Source organism: Mus caroli, chromosome 3 (genome assembly GCF_900094665.2).
Source record: "Mus caroli chromosome 3, CAROLI_EIJ_v1.1, whole genome shotgun sequence".
Taxonomy (NCBI): Eukaryota; Metazoa; Chordata; class Mammalia; order Rodentia; family Muridae; genus Mus; species Mus caroli.
Window position 1 is genome coordinate 126,575,231 of NC_034572.1, and position 19,490 is coordinate 126,594,720.

The 19,490-nt window shown below is 40.2% G+C and overlaps 1 protein-coding gene across 1 annotated transcript in view; it reads right to left on the bottom strand.

Moving 5' to 3' along the window:
• The window catches only part of Arhgef38 (Rho guanine nucleotide exchange factor 38), a 115,688-nt gene that overhangs the window by 37,250 nt on the left and 58,948 nt on the right, over positions 1-19,490 (bottom strand). The window contains exon 4 of the mRNA XM_021159127.2: positions 5,629-5,776. Within this exon, the coding sequence (XP_021014786.1) occupies positions 5,629-5,776 (148 nt within the window). The remainder of the gene's footprint in view (positions 1-5,628; positions 5,777-19,490) is intronic.

Genomic DNA, 19,490 nt, shown 5'->3' on the forward strand with positions numbered 1-19,490 from the left:
TGTGTCTGTGTCTGTGTCTGTGTCTGTGTCTGTGTCTGTGTCTGTGTCTGTGTCTCTCTCTGTCTCTCTGTCTCTCTCTGTCTCTCTCTCTTTCTCCATAATGGTTGTTAATGTTTCATACTATATATCACACTTCTTTAGTTTATTGTCTATCTCTCCACTTGGGCAAGGATTTATATATGGCTTGTTTATTTCTATGACACCAATCTAAAAAGTAACAAGACTGTGTTAGGGGCTCATAGTATGTGTGAAACTACTTAGTCCTAAAAAACAGTGGGAATTAGTCATCCAAAACTTAAGAAATAAAAGAGATGGAAGTTTTCTCCTAAATGTGGCAGGTAGCTATTACAAAATAGCATGATGACGTCCATTTATCATATGATGCCCAGGGCCTCCTTGTCCCTTTTAATCTTTTAGAATTCAGGGAATATTTTTAATGTAAAAATTACATGACTTCATTTTTCAGCAGTAGATGGCCTTTGTGTTTGTTTGTTTGTTTGTTTGTGACAGTGTAGTCCTTACTGTCCTTTACTTTGCCCTGTAGAGCAGGTTGCCTTTGAACTCACAGACATCCTCCTGCCTCTGGTTCCTGAGTGCTGAATTAAAGGCATGTGCTATCATGCCTAGCCTTTTTTTATTCAGTGATTAAGATAAAAATTTAATGATAAATAACTATGCTGAATTGGATTTAAAAAGCTAAAGATGTCCCAGTTCTTCAATGTTTTATGTGGAAAACATTTACATGTGAATGAAGCAACTGCTTCCTCCGTCCTCAGACCTCTATCTGTAAATAGATTCCTAACATCTTGGAATAAAACCTTCAAATAAAAATCAAAGACAAAGTTACAGTCTTTAAAATGAACTCCTGTTGTAATTTTAGGTAATTATTGATTGATATTTTAAAAATTAGGTACTGAAAAAAAATTGGCTGTCTTACATCCAATTCCTTATATTTACCTTCTTCCAATAATATAATAATATATATCTTCCTCTAATGGAAAATTGCACATGTTCTAGGATTTAGCTTTTTGTTTCTTAGGGTTTTTTTGTAGATCACATATATAAAATACAATATATAATATAAATGTATATAACATATATAATATGAATACACTGAAATTTTTTTAAAAATTGCTTTTAAGTCCTGAAGGAGAATACTCTTTCTATTTCATTTACTTCAACAAAACAATCTGAAATTATAATAAAACTACACATGAACTTAATGTAACATACCTGTATATAAAGGACCCTGGCATTTTTCTAATAGAGGAAGCCATGTTCTGTATACTAGAGGAAGCCATGTTCTGTATACTAGAGGAAGCCATGTTCTGTATACTAGAGGAAACCATGTTCTGTATACTAGAGGAAGCCATGCTCTGTATAATAGAGAAAGCCATGTTCTGTATAATAGAGGAAGCCATGTTCTGTATAATAGTGGAAGCCATGTTCTGTATACTAGAGGAAGCCATGTTCTGTATAATAGAGAAAGCCATGTTCTGTATAATAGTGGAAGCCATGTTCTGTAAGGGACAAGCACCGCATTATAATTTCACCTGATTTTTTCACCACTAAAGAAGAAATATCCTTTTTATTTTTTTCCACGATAGATGGTGAAGCTTTTCAGAAGGTGATTTCAGCCATGGACAATCTAGGAAGAAGCTACTTATGGAATTAAATAATTACCTCCCTCTCCTGCTGGGCCTGTTATAATTTGACTCACAAATTAAAGGTTTCTATATGGCTATTCCTTAAAAATTATGGTCTGTTTTCAAACAACGTCATACAGTAAAGAGATGGAAGAATTTCTGAAAGGGGCTTTGATTTTTTTACCTGGAACCCTTTGTTTAGCATAAACACAGAAGGCAGTGAATGAATAAGGGTGCCGCCCCTTGGCCTGTCCACTGCATGGGCTTTTTTGCGGCTTCTCCAGGTGGGAAGGCCACAGGAAGAACGTGTGCAGAATGCCTAGAGGGCTAAAAGGTAAGCGGCTTCCTCCTGAGGATGGGACCGTTGTTACCACGAAGATAAATACAGACTGCTTTGTAATACCAAGAAATGGGGCTAGAAATATGAACTCCAGCCACCAAAACACTTACAAAAGTTCCATTGTTCTTATTTTATTACAAACTAAACAGACCTTTTGGGGCCACTGACATATAACAGCGGCCTTAGTAACATTTCTAACTAGAAAAACTGAAAAAGGCTGTTCTCATTATACCTACGCTTGCTAAATAACTGTCCAGTTTTCACATCTTCACATAGATCAGAAATCGTAGTAACTCCAAAGAGGCAAAGTAATGAGGTCCTCAGAAAACAGCTTCTAGACTCAGAGTCATATTCATATAGCATTGCAGGTGATCCCGGGGGCCATTCCTGCTACCCCACTAAACACTCCTTGCTGAGTAAAAAGAGCTCTCACGAGTCCAGTTTTTAGGTTGGAGGTGCAGATGCACATTGCATTTCTGAATAATTCTAATTTTTAAAGTAAGATTTAATTTATATGTGTGAGTATTTTGCCTGCTATGTGTATGTGTAGCATGGGAATGTGAATGCCAGGTGCCCAAGAAGGTCAGAAGAGGGCATTCCCTGGAATTGCAGTACTGATGGTTGCAAGCCACCATGTGGGCACTGGGAAGCACACCCAGGTCTTCTATAAGAGCAGCCAGTAGTCTTAATCCTAGAACCATCTTCCCCTACTTTTTTTTTTAAGTTGCTCACTGTTAATACACATTCTTGGTATATCTGGCACTTGAGGAATTACACACCAAGAAGTACTGCCCTAACACTTCAAAACTAATTTTCTGGCTACAAATATAACTTTCTCTTTTGAATGATAATGGGCTTCAAAGAATACCTGGGGTTCCTAAGCTTGAATCTCATACACGCCTAGGTAGTATCTCTGCCATCCTGTTGGAGGTTAGTCCTGAACTGGACCTACTGAGGCAGGCAGTAAATCACCTTCGTATTGCTGGTAAGCTTTCCAGCCAGTGTTTATCTCTGACTACAGATTATGTTCCTGGGGGCCAAGAACCATGTTTACATATTAAAAAATATTTTCAACATTAGCTAGTACTCATAATAAATATTTATGAGGCCCTCAATAAACACACTTTAATTTTGGCTAAAATGTAACCTAAGTCGCTTGAAAAATCCACTTTAGAGTCTGAGGCATGAAACTACCTTTCACATGGATATATTTTGCTTCAAACCGACTCATTTCAGTATCCCTTGCACTGTTGAAAATGGAGGTTGTGGGCTAATGTTCATTAGAAATGGCAGCCGCTCCTTTATTTAGCCAGCAGGAAAAGCCAGGGCGACAGTAATAGCTTTGACTGATTACTTGGCAAGGGAAACCAAGCCCTGCGGGTGTTCGGGACTCTTTGGCCTATAAACCTGTTTGAAAACCTGTTTCTCAGAATTTAAAGCTTTATCTCAGCTGAGGTCAGTATTATAGTGATGTCAATAATGCTCCTGCACTCAGCCCCCCAGGTAGACCTGCACAAACCACCATTAACTTTATTTTCATGGAAAGGCTACATTGGGGAAAATAGCTCTAACTTAAACTATTTTATTTTGATTTTTCTTTCCCTTAAGAAATAGCTCTGCCAATACTGTTTCATTTGGATTTTGTGCATTCTGCACCTTAACAGCTTTTGGCGGGTCAAATTATTTCTAAAAGTCAAAATGGTTCTGAGTACGCAAAATTGGACACATCATGGGACAGTAATTTTGAAGGTCAAAACAAACAAACAAAAACAACTTATTAGGTCTGAAGGGTAAATTTGAGAGTCTAAAATTACCTCTATCTTTAACTGCTTCTAAAGAAAACGGTATTCAGCTGTGCTACATAGAGAATTCTGTAGCAGGCTCTGTTCTCTTAGGAATCAAAAGTTTATTGAAGGCACATATGTTTACTCGCACCAGAGCAGCTTCTGAGAGGCAGTCAGGAAAGTTATGGGTCCAAGCTTGCTGCCTCTCCAGGTCCATGGGGCACTGGGATTAGACCGAAGGCAATCGAAGGAGCCAGTTCTTCATGTTTTGTGTGCTTTCTTTCTGCCTACTATCTCCAGAACCCAAAGGAAAGTGACATCTATTGGATTAGATCTTGCCTCTTATTTAAAGTGAGAAGGCTTTTTGTATGCAGAGGATACAATGCATGCTTCATTATCTTATGTGAGGATAAAAATACGTGTCTGTGGAAAGGACTTTTAATTCCTAGAAGAACCTATTTAAGTTTTCTTCAAGCTGATGTGGTATGACTGACCTACACTGGAACAGTCAAAATCAGCCAGAGCTGCTCCTCGAACACGTGCATGAGTTATCTCTGCATGCCGATCTCCTTGGAGAGTATAAAGTTTTATTTATGTATATTTTTCTGCACCCAGATGTATACACACCACAGCACAAGCCTTCCATAAATGTCCTTCTTCTTTTCTTCTTCTTTTTCTTTTCTCTAAGTATGGAAAAACATTAAAGACCTAAAATTTTTTGGCCAGCAGAGGACAATAAAGTTGAAATTGAATCAAAGAGATTATTGTTTGTTTGGATTTGGTTTTGGTTTTGGTTTTGTCTTGTTTTGTTTTAAGCCATGAGGACCAAATTAAACTCATTTTCATTTCTGAAGTCTGGAACGTCTTCTGGCGGTCTCCATATTGCACCTCAATGCAGCTATAGACTTCTTCTATCAAAGCAGGGCTCCCTTTCCTCCCACACAACAGAACACACAAAGGTATACTAGAGATTCAGACTGCTGCATCTTGACTGGAACATCTCAGCTTCCTGAAACTGGTCAATCCCTGACCTGACACAGTCCAGCACATACACAATATGCAGCCTGGCTGACAGTATAGAGTCATTAAGAGGGAAAGTCCATAGGAAAATGTGACAAGGTGAGAAAAAGGAGAGTGAGCTTAGCTTTAAATGTCATGTGCTAGGAAACAATACGTGCACTATGATGCCAGTTTCATCTAAAAGTCAGACCAAGCACAGGCTTATCATTCCCTGTTCACAAAAGATTATAATGGTGATTATTAATTGACTGGGTAATGATTAGCAAGAGTTTAAAGACTCTTATTTCAATGTATAGGTTCAGATTTTTTCGTGAATAGGTATTTATTTTTGGAAAAAATAATGCATATCACGTACATGGTCATGCAGTCCCTCTGCTGCCTCCTAACGTATTGTGGGTGAGGAAGACAGAGTGTCTAATAGTCTTGAAGCTAAGTTTAGCGGAGGTCTTAATAACCTCTCAATCTCCCCATCGTGAATTAGGGCAGCAAGGAAGGAAATCTATTCAGGAATTCTACTAATGTAACCAACTTGCTACCCACCAGCCTTTGGGAATGCATGAATGGCAGGTTTGTTTTATAATTATTACTTGATAATATAGCATCCCCCCCCCCATCCCTACAAGACCTTGAATCTTTGTCTCCCATGTTATCTTAGTCATCATGTCAGGTAGGAATAAAAGGTGATCTTGACTTGTAGCACATCAACCTTTCGTAATGCAGCTATCTGGGCAAACCCTGTAGAATGTTAGCTATGTGTGACCTTTCATCCTGGTCCATTGCAGAAGACCCCGCTAAGCAACCAGAGTGGATGGGAGTCGCCTTCTGAAAAAGACCTTACTTTAAGGACTGGATGCAGTGGCTCAGGTGTTGCTTCAGCTCCTCTTCCTTTTCATAGGACTCTAGGACACTGTGCGCTTCATCATGGTGATAGCAATAGATTTTATAAATATCTTCCAGCGGTCCTTTAATCTGCAAGAAGACCTCTCCTGAGCAATATAAACAAAGACAAAATGATCTCATCAGACCAAAGTGACATTTCATGCGTTATTACTCAGTGTTGACTGTTGCAAAAACTCAGGTCTGTCCCCGCTGATGCCCAGATTATTTGGAAAGTGTGCTAGACACTGAGTGGATAGTTCCCCTTTTCTTTTCTTCCTCCCCACCCCATTTCTCCTCATCCTCCCTTTTCCTCTCTTCTTTTCTGCCTTTTATAAAGCAAATGACAAAGAGCTAATGGGTTGGCACACAGAATCACAGTTAAGAGCAGACTAGATTAGAGTGGTCTGCCCATGTGTAAATCAAGCTGTGCTACCGACTGCCTTTGAGACTTAAGAAAATGATTCCAATACTCTGTTTCCTCATGTATAAATTACCAGCTATAAGAGATTCAATTTTGTTGAGATATAATTACAATTAAGACATGTAGTGTGTGCAAAACTCAGAGTAGAGCACACATGTAATAAATGTTCAGAATGGAAAAAGACTTTTGTTGGCTTATCAAAATGATAGGAGATAAAAGGTATGTGGTTTTATTGGTATTTAGTCTACTAACAACATTTTTTAAAATTCCGTGGAAGGTAAACAGAATTTAGAGAAGAGAAGAATAGGTGTGTGGATAGAGAAATGGTTCAGCAGTTCAGAGTGCCTACTGCTCTTCCAGAGGACCTAAATTTGGTTCTCAACACAATAGATCACAACTGCCTCTAACTCCAAGTCAGGAGATCCAGCGCCTCTCTTCTGGCCTTTGTAGGCTCTTGCATACATGTGACATACAACTAAATTTTAAAATGAGTTCAGACAAATAGAACATTTTTCTACATATGAAAGGAGAAAGGGTGGTTAATTACTCCTTGTAAAGTTCAACTGGGTAATCTTGTGAAGCAATGTCAGGAGAGTACCCTCATGAAACAGCTTAGAACAGTTGTGTCCAGACCTTTGATGAATCCTCTTTGATATTATGATATAACTAGAAATATAGGGGGCCTAGTACATATCAAATGCCAGTCTGATTTAATCACTCATCCAAGCTCTTAAAACTGACTGTAAGCATCAGACGCTGAGGGCAACGTACGGGAAACACGAGACAGGACCTATTCCCAGAAAGCAGTTTAAGCTTTAGATCAGTAATAATTTGGAAGCTGAATTGACTTCAATAGCTGTATTGATTGGCAGCGATGTGGACATGCTGTCTATAGAATAGGAGAAAGTCAATCTTCCTACAGAAACAGGATTGTTTTGAGCACATTAAACATGTTTTATACATGAAACTGCTTCTTTCTCTACATGCATGAAGAGAATAGGAGGCTATTTATCTGTACAAATTGGGAATGAATAAATCTGAGTTGGAAGCAAATAACTGATTCTTCTCAAGTCCTGCTAGGGTGTGACAAAGTCAGGTTTACAGGCCAGATAGTGTTCTTGACTTTCAGCCCTTACACACCTGAGCTCTGCTGAATGCTGGCTGCAGTGGGAAGATTGCTACAGTCAGAATCAGAAGCTAGGGCTTGAATGGTGAGTTCAGGAATAGTTTTGTTGTTCTATTCATTTATTTGCTTCCTCATTATAGGGGATTTTTCCTCTACTTATAGCTAAATTCTGGAGAGAGAGAGGGAGGGAGAGAGAGAGAGAGAGAGAGAGAGAGAGAGAGAAATTTGGGTGACCTGGAATTAACCCAGTGAATTGTACGTTTTGACAGCTGAAGGGATGAAGGAGTCTTGGTATCTCTGGGATTTAACTGGGCTAATCCTTCTCCTAGCATAACTTTTGAAGATCTGCCCTTTAAGATAACAGTACACACAGAAAGAAACAGCATCAGAAAATAAGGGAGGAATGCAAGTAAACTTATGGTTTGAAATAAAGAGAAGAGAGTCTCCAAGTAGTATAACCAGGCAGCAATGGGATGTTTGGGATAGACCTAAGCCCTGGAAATAAGATCAGTGCAGGCTTGGATAGAGGCTCCCTGGCATCCCTACACATCTCCACATGAGATGCAGTTACAAATATATATGTTTGTAACAAAGAAGGTCAGAGTAGAGATAAAAGAGGGAGGAGAAGAGAGAAGCAAGAGGAGAAGGAGGAGGAAGAAGAGGAGGAGGAGAAAGAAGCAGCATGATAAATCCATATGGCTAAATCAGAAAGTTACAAACAAAGGAAATACTTGCTTTACATGCAAATAAACCATCACTTCCAAATTTCCTTGTATGCTCTTTAGCAGAAGTGTCCCAGAATTGCTAGGTCTCCCCTTAATAGTGAAAGCTTTTTTTTTTTAAATCTCCAAGTAAAATTCAGTTGGGGCTCTAATAATAATTATTGAAGTTAAAATATATTTAAGTACTCTAATTGAAAGTCATTTATTCACCCAGAGGCCAGCTGTAACACTGGTGGGCAGAATATTTGATTTCCCTCCCAGCCCATTCTGCCTCATAATACTGCTGATGAAGCGAGGTGTCTCACAGCCAAAAGTGATTCTGTTTCCACGGTAACGTTAAGTCTTGGCTGCATTTCTTCAGTTGGTGAAGGACAACTGCTCAGGCTAATATATGTGTGCTGGAGGGACGTTTAAGAATGGAGAAAGGAGTGGACCACGACCAGGGAAGGTAATTTCACTCTGGCTGCCTGACACTGGGAACAAAACTACCATCTTCTTTTTAAAAATTCTACAACCTAAGACTTTTTGTTTTTGCAATGACATCTCCCCCAAAACAACTATCCTGCAAAGGAGAGAAACACACAAACAAACATAAATAAACAAGACCCAACCCAAAATCAAGTCTGTTTTAATTTTTTTAGTCATTGCCTTTAAAAGCAAGTTTCCAAACACAGTCTGTGCCCTGGTGTAATTGTTCCCGATAGGCAGTTGCCTCTCACAGATTGATGTAAATGCATTGAGATTCTTCTAATTTAATGTCCTTGGTGATCTGTCTCTTCTCTTCTCTTACAAGCCCACGCCTACCCATGAGATGGGTCATACTATGTGGTGTGGAATCCATGTGGTTCTATATTTCCTCTGTCAGTGTGCAAACTCGGGGGGAAAGCCATGATATTCAAGGAAGCAACTTACCCTAGGTTTTGAGTACAAAGGTGGCTCAAAAAGGAAAGGACGGGTTTCTTTTTAGTTCATCTTTATTTAACAATGATTTTACTGGATGACTGTTTTGCATTGCGCCCTACCATTGGTACTGCAGACAAATGTAAAGCACCCATCGTCCCAGCAGTTGATATAAGCCAGTGGGGGTGAGAGGGAAGAGTAAGTTTCCCTTTGCTGCACCACATCACCATGCAATGCTAGAGCTGTGCAGTACAGAGAGGGGGCATATTCAGCCCAGGGAGCTATAAAAGCAAGGGGATCATGAGAGGGGTAAAGTACAGAGAAAATCTTTGACTGCCTAGGATGGAAGAGATTGAAATTTGGGGTTCTGTATTGTCTTCCCCTCCCCCACCTAGTTGCACTTTTTCCCCTAAAGCAATAGAAAGTTTGGTTTCTCCAAGTACTTTTGGTATAAGAAGATGTGCCTATTTCTCTGTGATGCAAAAACCGAGGGAAAGGCAAAGCTGCCACCAGCTTGAGCAGACAGACCCCCCTTCTTATGCCACAAGCGTTTTGTTTTTGCTTGATCTTTTCTCCCAGGTGAGCTCAACTCTAACCAATACACTATATTTCTTTTCCTATTTTGAAGGAAATATTTTAAGAGAAGTACTGATTCATAACATTTTGTTTTAAAACTGTATGAAATGAGACACCGTTACTCACAAAAAGCTTAAATCAGGCAATGAATTGTATATGACCAAAAATAATTTATAAGTTCAGCTCCAAGGTCAGGAGGAGATGATGTTTTAAAAGAACTTCAGTTAAAAATTAAAGGTCTGACCCCATCCCTGGAAGCAGAGCCACAGGCAATTAATTGGCCGCTGTGTGAGAGAGAAATAATCTTCTACAGGGACAAGCTCCCTGATAGCTTTGGACTATATTTTAAAAGTTGAGTTGCAATAGCTGTAATGAAGTACATTTCTCAACACATTTTCGGTAAAAGTATCTTTACATATATGTAAAAAGTGTTTTTTTTCTTTAATCACTGAATTGCCATAAAAATATTTTTAGAGAAAAAAAATTAAAGGTCTGAGTTATATCTCAACAATTTTTCTGTCTTTGTTTGTCAAGCCTGAATATTTAGAATGCAGAGAACAGACCAGGAAGGCTCCCAGAGTAAGGATAGATGTAATCGCTGTCTGAAAAGGAGATTGGAGGTCTGAGTGTGACAGGTATCACTTTCCTGGGTGACAAAGCTCAGACTTGTCATTCCCAACAGAGACAGCCTTGCCTGCAGCATGCAGAAGAGCCAAGGTGGGCTTCCTGTAGCCTGGTTAGCCTCCTCTGGTTGGAAGCCAAGATGCTTGGACTAAATAAGGCAGGTTAGCCAGCAAGTGTGAGTCATTCACATGCTTGCTGTGTTTCCCTAGAGTTCCTCTGTTCTCTGAAACTGGAGAGTGGGGAGGAACCGTGAGCGGGAGCTGGAAGAGGAAACAGCAGTTAAGGAAGCGACAGCCCTTGCCTTTAGCCCAACCTTGCCTGGAGACTGCTGAGGGTATCTGGGAGTTCCGGCCAGACTATAGAGTTCAAATACAAGTGGCAAGTAAGATGTGCTTCCATGGGGTTAAAATAGATTTATCCTTGAGTATCTGTTTTATTACAATATTTGAAGAAAAACACTGTTTTCAGGAGAGCAAGCTGGGAAACTTTACATGAATTCTTAAAGTAACACTTTAGTGGCTTGTATGTTTGTTTGTTTTCTTGACTGGAGCTGTTTTTATTTTTTATTTTATTTCTTTTAATTTTATTGGCTATTTTATTTATTTACATTACAAATGTTATTACCCTTCCCAGTTAAACCCTCTATCCCTCCTCTGTCCCTCTGCTTCTATGAGTGTGCTCCCCCGCCCATCCACCCACCCCCTCCTGCCTCAGTGCCCTAGCATTCACTGGGGGATAGAGCCTCCACAGGACCAAGGACCTCCCTTCCCACTGATGCCAGATTAGGCCATCCTCTGCTACAAATGCAGCTGGAGCCATGGGTCCCTCCATATGTACTCTTTTCTTGCCTGGAGCTAATGGCTTCAGGTTATTTCCTAGAGATCATGATAAGTCTCTTCTGATTTCAAAAGTATTTTAGTAAAAGCTTTTCAAATGCAACAGCACAAGAGATGTTCAGAAAAATGTATCCATTTGGCTTATGATTCTGAAGCTACGGTGGAGAAGGAATCTCATTTGCAGGTGAGTGACTTTAGGAGTCAGAGATAGGTGTGGAATTGGGACCAGTGATGGACCGTAGACCATGAAGAGGAAAACAAGAAGAAAGGAGATGGGAGGGGTGTCCTACCTGTGGCATCACCACATCCAAAGCTGTGGAAAACTGGCATGTGTGGTAGGACTGCGCTCTCAAAGAAGAGCCTTTCAGCAATTGAGGTGGTTATCTTCCCAGGATTCCCAACCATGGGAGACAGCCTAGCAGCTGGGCAGGACAAACTGGGGTGCATTCTTGGGACATGCAGACAGAACATGGAATGCAACTTTGCCCTGGGTTCCTTTCTGCTTCTATCCAGAGTCTGTAGTATAGTGTAAGCAAATCATGTTTGTGTCAACAAAGGGATGCGTGCCGGTTAAGTGTCAGTCCTGCTCTGACGTTCAAGCACCTGGCTATTGATTCTGGTGGTAACTCGGGATCGGGACGTGAAACCTGTTTGCTTTCTGCAGATTTGAATGCTAGGAGGAGCATCCTCACAGTTGCAGTAAGTCAGTATCCTGTCTCTACTCAAGGTTCATAACACAGAGGATGCCACATTTTCCCACAGCTCTCTTTAGTAAACATCTCTTTTGAGACTACCTGCTACTGTTCTGTGATACTTATCTGTTACACTAACAATAACACTGGCCCAAACTGCAGGCTGACTTGGTAACAACTTAACTTTTTTCCCCCTGTCCTTTTATTGTTTTCTTTCATTAGATATTTTCTTTACATTTCAAGTGTTATCCCCTTTCCAGGTCTCCCTTCCGGAAACCCCCTATCCCACCCTGCCTCCCTGCGTCTAGGTGGGTGCTCACCCACTCACCCACCCACTCCTGCCTGCCGGACATCGAATCCCCACAAGACCAACGGCCACTCCTCCCACTAATGTCCAAAAAGGCCATCCTCTGCCACATATGCAGCTGGAGCCATGGGTCCCTCCATGTATATTCTTTAGTTGGTGGTCCAGTCCCTGTGAGCTCTGGGGGTTCTGGCCCGTTGACACTGTTGCTTCCCCCATGGGTCTGCAACTCCCCTCAGCTCCTTCAGTCCCTTCTCCAACTCCTCCATCAGGGACCCCGTGCTCAGTCCAATGTTTGGCATCCGCCTCTGTATTTGTCCGTCTCTGGTAGATCTCTGTATTTCATGCATCCAGTGCTTGTTGAATACAGTGCTCTCAGTGCTTGGGGACGTAACAGCTACACAGGGAGCTTACATGCTGAGGGAGTAGGGAGTATGCCTTAGATCCTGTATCCTTCACCTGTGGAGGGCTTGCCATTTCCACCGGAAATACAAACAAATGAATGCAGCGCCCATTGCCAGTTGTGAACCTGTTCTTCCGAGTTCTTCTTCCAAATTTACAGAACTTGGATCGACCATACACCCGGTTGAAAATATAGGTCTGGCAGTTCTCAAATGTCTAGCAGCTGTGAGTGGCAAAGTCCACCTTAAGAAGCACATCTGCATGTGTTTTGTGAAATGAAACCATGGGGAAAGCACAAACCAAAAAGCCCCAAAAAGCCCCAAAGAACCAAAAACCAAAAACCAAAAAAACAAACGAGAGAGAGAGAGAGAGAGAGAGAGAGAGAGAGAGAGAGAGAGAGAGAGAGAGAGAGAGAGAGAGAGAGAGAGAGACTCCCCTGAAGGGGAAATTGCTCATAAGGAAGTAGTTTTTCTACTTCTTACTGGAAGTGGTGCCTGAATTGGAACAGCTATCATGGGACCACAATTTCAAAGCTACAAGCTGGAGGGTTTGTAGAAGAAAAGCTACAAAGAGCTACATAGATCCTGGATTACAACAATGGGGAATTTTTTGTTTTGGAAGAAAAATGAAGCCATTTTAGCTCAGTGTATCATTTAGTTTTCAACTCAGGACAGGGAAATTAGATCATCATCCATCCAAGCGATCTTCTCACAGCTTGTGCTGTAGTGATGTAGCCACAGTAAAGTCCCAATCTGTCACCTCCAAAGGCTGTACTATGCCCTGACCTTTGTGTACCTTTCAGTCTTGCCCCACACTGCTCATCAGCTTCCCAGAGGACGGATGTGCTGAGGGATGCTCAGATGCTGACGATGCCAGGATTCAGGACAAAGTGTCTGTGTGTGCTGACTTCTTACACGTTTTCTCAAATCTGCCTGCAACCTTTCAGCATCCCTGTTACAGCTCAGCGATCACTCTGCTTGGCCACCAGCACAGCATCCTGCATTTAATCTTCGCAGAGACAAGAATCCTAGGACATTTGTTTTATCAATCCAACTTAGTTTATTATCATTACAGGAAATAAGTCCTAGCATCTTCCAAACCTATCCTGACCTCCCTTATGAGACTGGGGACCCAACGCTCACACTTCAACCTAGCAACCTCTTATTCACAAGTCTTATTTTTTTTGTGTGTGTGTGGACTTTTGAATCCTTGACCATGAAACCCCTATATTTTCATCATTTTTTCCTCTGGAACTGACAGCTTTCCTGTCACTCCTTATGTATGAGAAAAATTACATGATTTTTCAACTCTTCATCTGGATCTCTTCCAATACTGGCTATAGATACTCCAGTAAGCTGCTGCCTGGATATGAATACATATACATATATGATGTATAGGCACATGTACATGTATGTGTATGTATGTATGTATACACACACATATCCCTCCTCTCTCTCTCTCTCTCTCTCTCTCTCTCTCTCTCTCTCTCTCTGGTTTCCCCACAGCATCTTTTCATCAAGAAGGAAGGACCTTTTAATTGGCATCATTACAAAAGCAGACATTATTCTACATTCTTGGGGCTTAGCCCAGTTACTGTCCTAGTGTCATTACCATTTCGGAGTATGGGTTAGAGTCGATGTGGGTCTAGGCTACTGGGCAGTGTGAAAGCTGGGAGCCATGGCTCATTGAGAGCAGATTGGGAAACCAGCTTCTGAAATTACCAATGACTCTGCCAAACATAGAAGTGGCACATGATAGGGTAAACCTCCCCTTCTTAAAGTAAAATATATCCTCGTGTCTATGAAGTATAAAGACACCAAGATACCAGGAGGAACAGAGAAACTAGGCAATCCAAATCTTGTTTCTAAAATATGAGTAAAGCTTCTAAAAAGGATTTTCATTATACTCAACTGTTAAATAAAGCAGAGACAAGAATCCTAGGACATTATACTCTGATGTGTACAATTAGCCTGACTAGATAATAGCAATTTGGTCTTACCATGTATTAAGAATAAGCCCTGCATCTTCTTTACGCTTGGTTTTATTGAATCTTCATAAAAATCATATAAGGTAAATACCACTGCCTTCACTTTCCTGATATGAAGTTGAACTTCAATGAGGTTTCATAACTTGCCTGAGATCTAGCAGTAGGAAAGACAGATCCAATTCAAGCTGATATTAAGGCACGTTATTACACCCTTAAATTCTATATCATCTTTTATTTTCCTTGTGCTTGCTTACTATTTTCAAAATTGTCATAGAATACATTTAATCTAAATATAAATAAGAACCAAAGCTCGTATATTTCTCTCTAAAGATTTTAAAACACCTTCCATACCTAGATTTAGTCTAGATTTTAAAGTCCACTTTCTGTTTTGGCACTGGGATGCAGAACACTCCTTCAGAGCTCTCAGATCTGCAAGCATATGTATGCGTCTATTTATAAACTTGAATGTCATCCAAACACCAAGGTTTGTTGAGTAAATTTCTCCTCCTTTTATCGAGGCATCTAGTGGCTCTGACACCGCGGCTGTGACTCACAAGCTCTTACTTGTGCTGCCTGAAGACACGGAGATGGGACACCTGTGCTTTCCCCTTGTGATAATGTGAATTTGCAAACATCTCACCCAAACAGCTTATCTTATGAAATTTAGGTGGTTAAAGATTTAGGGATAGGAACTGCCCTAGAACTCTTTATTGGTGTATACACTGTGGTGGAGGGTTGTAGACGCTCCTGGCACCACATCTAAGGCACACTGGAATGCTAAGAAACTTCACAAACATTTCCCATACCATCCTAACATGGGGCCTTTAGCTCTTTTCTCATCAAGACTGTTTGTTTGTTTGTTTGGTTTGGTTTTTTGGTTGTTATTGTCATTTTGTTTTGTTTTGTTTTGTTTTGTTTTGTTTTTTAAGACAGAGTTTCTCTTTGGGTAGCCCTGGCTGTTCTGAAAGTCACCCTGTAGACCAGGCTGGCCTCATACTCACAGAGATACATCTGTATCTGCCTTCCAAATGCTGAGATTAAAAGCATGCACCACCATTGCCTGGCTATCAGGGCCGTCTTTTGTGTGTAGTTGCTACTATCGTGAGTCAGTCAAGTCAAGTCCAAACTCCACATTCCAAATCAAGTTTTCCTTAGCTAAATTGAATTTTTTCCCCTCCATGATTTTGTAGGAGTTAACTATTTAGGCAAAAAACATCTTCCCCAAATCTAAAAGAGCAAGAGCAAGTGTTTGCTCACCCACCTTGAGTCGATGGTTGGGCGGGGTTGCACAAAGATGGCTTGTCTCTCTGTAGTCAGTTGGGTCAGCAGTGTCTTGTCAGTTGACTGAGGAGGGCTGCACTCACCAGTCTAAGGTCATTTCTATGTTTCACATAATGGCTGGGTGCTTTGGGCCGCTCTCTTGACGACCACAGTGTAACACTCATCATGCAGTTATGAAACAGCACTTTGTCTCCATGTTTTAGAGCCACCAGGCCAACTCAGAACCAATGGTGATGCCATGAAAACAAAGCTCCCACTGACACTTGTTGAATTACAGCCTTTGCTGCTTTAGTTTTCTGAAACATGCCTTGTAACCTTTCCAGTTATAATTTATGACTCGTGACCTTGAAAACTTAAGCACCTTTAACAGAGTGTTAAAGGTTATATGGTCTTATGTTAATATAGCAAATAACTACATTATAACTGTCAGTAAAAGGAAGCCAACCTGTTTCTACATAAGTGAGTGTCCCTTACATATATATATATATATATATATATGTATATATATATGTATGTATGTATATGTATATGTATATGTATATGTATATGTATATGTATATGTATGTATGTTGGATGCTTTCTTCTGATTGGATGCGTCTATGCACTTTGAAGGCAAAATGCCACAGATATATATGACACTCTATATTTGTCACAATGCATGTGGTTTGTGATGTGAGGCAGATATTCCCAGCTATTCTTGACCTTGACCAATTGGTCAAAGTAGGTTTCTTATTGTAAGGTTACCATGTTTCCTTTCGATGTCTGAAATTACTTGTGGAGGAACTTTGAGAAGTGGAAATCTGTGCTCTCTAAATTTTACCCAGTATATTATACATTTATCGGTGGATTTTTATATGAAACCATTATTATAATGGTTGCCTACTAGTAGATTTTTCTATTTTCCTCTACTCTGTCTTTATCAATTGCAATCTACTGGAGAGTTGTTCTTATTCCCATTTATCTATATTGATAGATATATTGATGTTTGCTGCTATTCATTTTTGTTCTGTCAGTTATAATTCAATACTAGTTTTATGCATCCATTCATTTGCTCATTCATTCATTCATTTATTTAGTGTGTTCAGTTTGTTTGTTTGTGTGTATGTGTGTGAATGTGTGTGTATGTATGTGTATGTGTGTGTGTGTGTGTGTGTGTGTGTGTTTACAAGTGTCTATACAGATGTGTGAGTTTGTCCATGTGCATGGAGAGGTCAGAGGAGAAGGATACTGAGCGTCTTGCCTTGCTCTCTGCCTTACGCCTTTGAGATAGCCTTTTATTGAGCCTGGTCCTTCCCATTTTCTGCCAGACTAGCAGCCAGCTAGCCTCCTGATCGCCAGTTTATGCTGCCCAGCACCCAGCACTACTGTGCACTGCCATGCGCAGCTTTTTACATGGGCGCTTGGGATTCCCACACTGTTCTTCACTCTCGTGCCTGTACAGCAGGTGCTCTTACCCACAGAGCCATCTCAGGTCGGACGTGTCAAATTTGTGAGCCATATTTTTATTTGGGAACATAATCTGTAAATTCAGAAACATCCAATAGCTCAGAAGATCCTGATAATTGGAAGATATTAAAAAGTCTAATTACACTTATCAGCATTACAAGGTGCATTTATTTGAGCTGAAGCACTATCAAATTTTCTGTCCTTTCGTCTTTGTTTGGATTATTTCTTCCTTTTTACAAGTAAAAAAAAAACTTACCAAATTATTTCTGTTCATAATTTTAATATTTTCCAAAATGTGACATTGTAAAATCAAGTAAAAAATATAATTTTTTTCATGTTGAAGAAAAGCATCAAGCCAAGCATAGTGGTTCCTGACTGTGATCCCAACAACCAGGAGATGAGGCAGGGGGATTGTAATGATTTCCAGGCCAGCCTGGGCTAGACAGAGTGAGATACAATCTCATAAAATGAAATAAAACAACATAAATTAGAATTGCTCCATCAAAAGCTTCTTCCCACAAGCCAAATGTATGAAAGTTCAATTACAAAAATATAAAAATATTTTATACGACATGTGCTACTATTAATTTTTAATTTCATAATAGGTTTTAGTAAGGATAAATCCCCATGTCTTCTTGTTTATAATCTATTTTCTATAATTGCCACTTACAAAAAAAAATCTGAAGTTAATTCTTTTCTTTTTTCCAGAGCTGAGGGCCAAACCCAAGGCCTTGCCTAGCAAGTGCTTGCTCTATGACTGAGCTAGACTCCCAGCCCTTGAAGTTAATTCTTCCAAAAGCACTGCAGTGCCACTTCACAGACCTCTTCGGAACGCAGCCCACGGCCACTGTGGGCACCTTTGCATTTCTAACTCCTTGACTTGTTGACTAAATCAAAGAACTTGATGACTGCCCTGCATACGATGATTTGATTGTTTAACAGCAATTTATCTTCAAATATCACCTGTCATATGCATGCTATTTTTATGTATGGAGAAGTCTGCATAAATTTTGTCTAGTTCTTATCAGAATAGAATATCAGCTTCACAATCTTCACACTATAATCAATTTCTTTACTATAGATTTCGTTTTAGTAAAAAACAAACAAGCATTGTTTTTCTGTGAGCTGTTGTTTTACCTACGTGTATTCATACTGTCCCTTGCATTCACAATATCATATTTTTTTGATGATTTATTTTATTTTCAATTATCTGTGTATGCCCATGAGTGTAAGTGCCCACGGAGGCCAGAAGAGTGTGTTGGGGTCCCTGAAGCTGTGGAGGTGGTTGTGAGCCACTGAACACGACTAGAACTTAAGTCATCTGCAAGAGCTGTCTGTGCTCTTGACCACTAAGCCATCCCTTCAGCCCCTGCAATATTGAACTTTTAAGTCTTGGTGACAGTAGCATCTACAATGAGATCAGATAATCAATTTTTGAATGATAAATTTCCCCCAAATTGGCTCCTGATTCTGCAATTTTGATTTAAAAATTGAACAGTTATTAAAATAAGCTGGCATTTAATTTGCTTTAACAACAGATATACCCATCATTTAACTGTAAAGTCTCAATTATTGGTGTCACCTCATTAATAGCCACTGTCTCATGTTTTATAGATTCATGGAGGGTTGGAAATAAGGTTAAGTGAAATTAATGGAGCCCAACTGTTATGTGGTGTACGTGAGCAATCTTGCTGTTCCGGGTAGCTCATAAGCACACTTGAGGCAACTTTGTGTGTCTGTGTCCAATCACCAGCTTCGAACAATCTTTTGAAAACAATGACTAATGTTTTCTTATAGCAATGTTGCTGCTTCTTCAGCAGATGTCTGTCTCCTGGTTGCTTAGTGGTCAATGAGGGCAATTTTAAGGTCCTTGTGATATATGGAGTAAATTTACTGATTTTCATATCTTCACCATTAACTTTCTTAAGAAGCAGAAAAAGTAATCCTTACATTATACAAATATGTTAAGCCTTTATTTCCAAAGGGTTTATTGCGAAATAGAATACATATAACCAAATAATAGCAAGAGTGGTGGATATACAGTATACAATTGTGGCCCAAGCGAAGCTGCCTGCCTCTTTTGCCCACACGTGTTTTATGTACATCTAATCTGTAAATCACCGCATGGCCCACCAACTCCACTGACTGACATCCTGGTGGCTGCATGTTTCTCATAGGCCATGGTGCGTGCCACTCAGCACAGACTATGGCCCAACTAGCTGCTGCACCCAGTGATGATGGGAGGTTTTGCAGCATCAGATACACCTTCCAGGGCGAGCAGAACAATGGGGCGGCTTATAGCTAGTGCTCAGGGCCGTGTGTCCTCATTGTATCAGCCAGTGCCCTGTGTGCGGCTCCAAAGTGCTAGGGAAGGAAACAGGCTGCATTTCAGTTTCCTGTGATTTTCTATTTTGTTTTCAGTACAATCTGTCCTTTTCCCATGTCCCTGGATATATTATTCCGCACTCTTCCTTAATAAGCTCCTTCACACAAGCTTAATACCT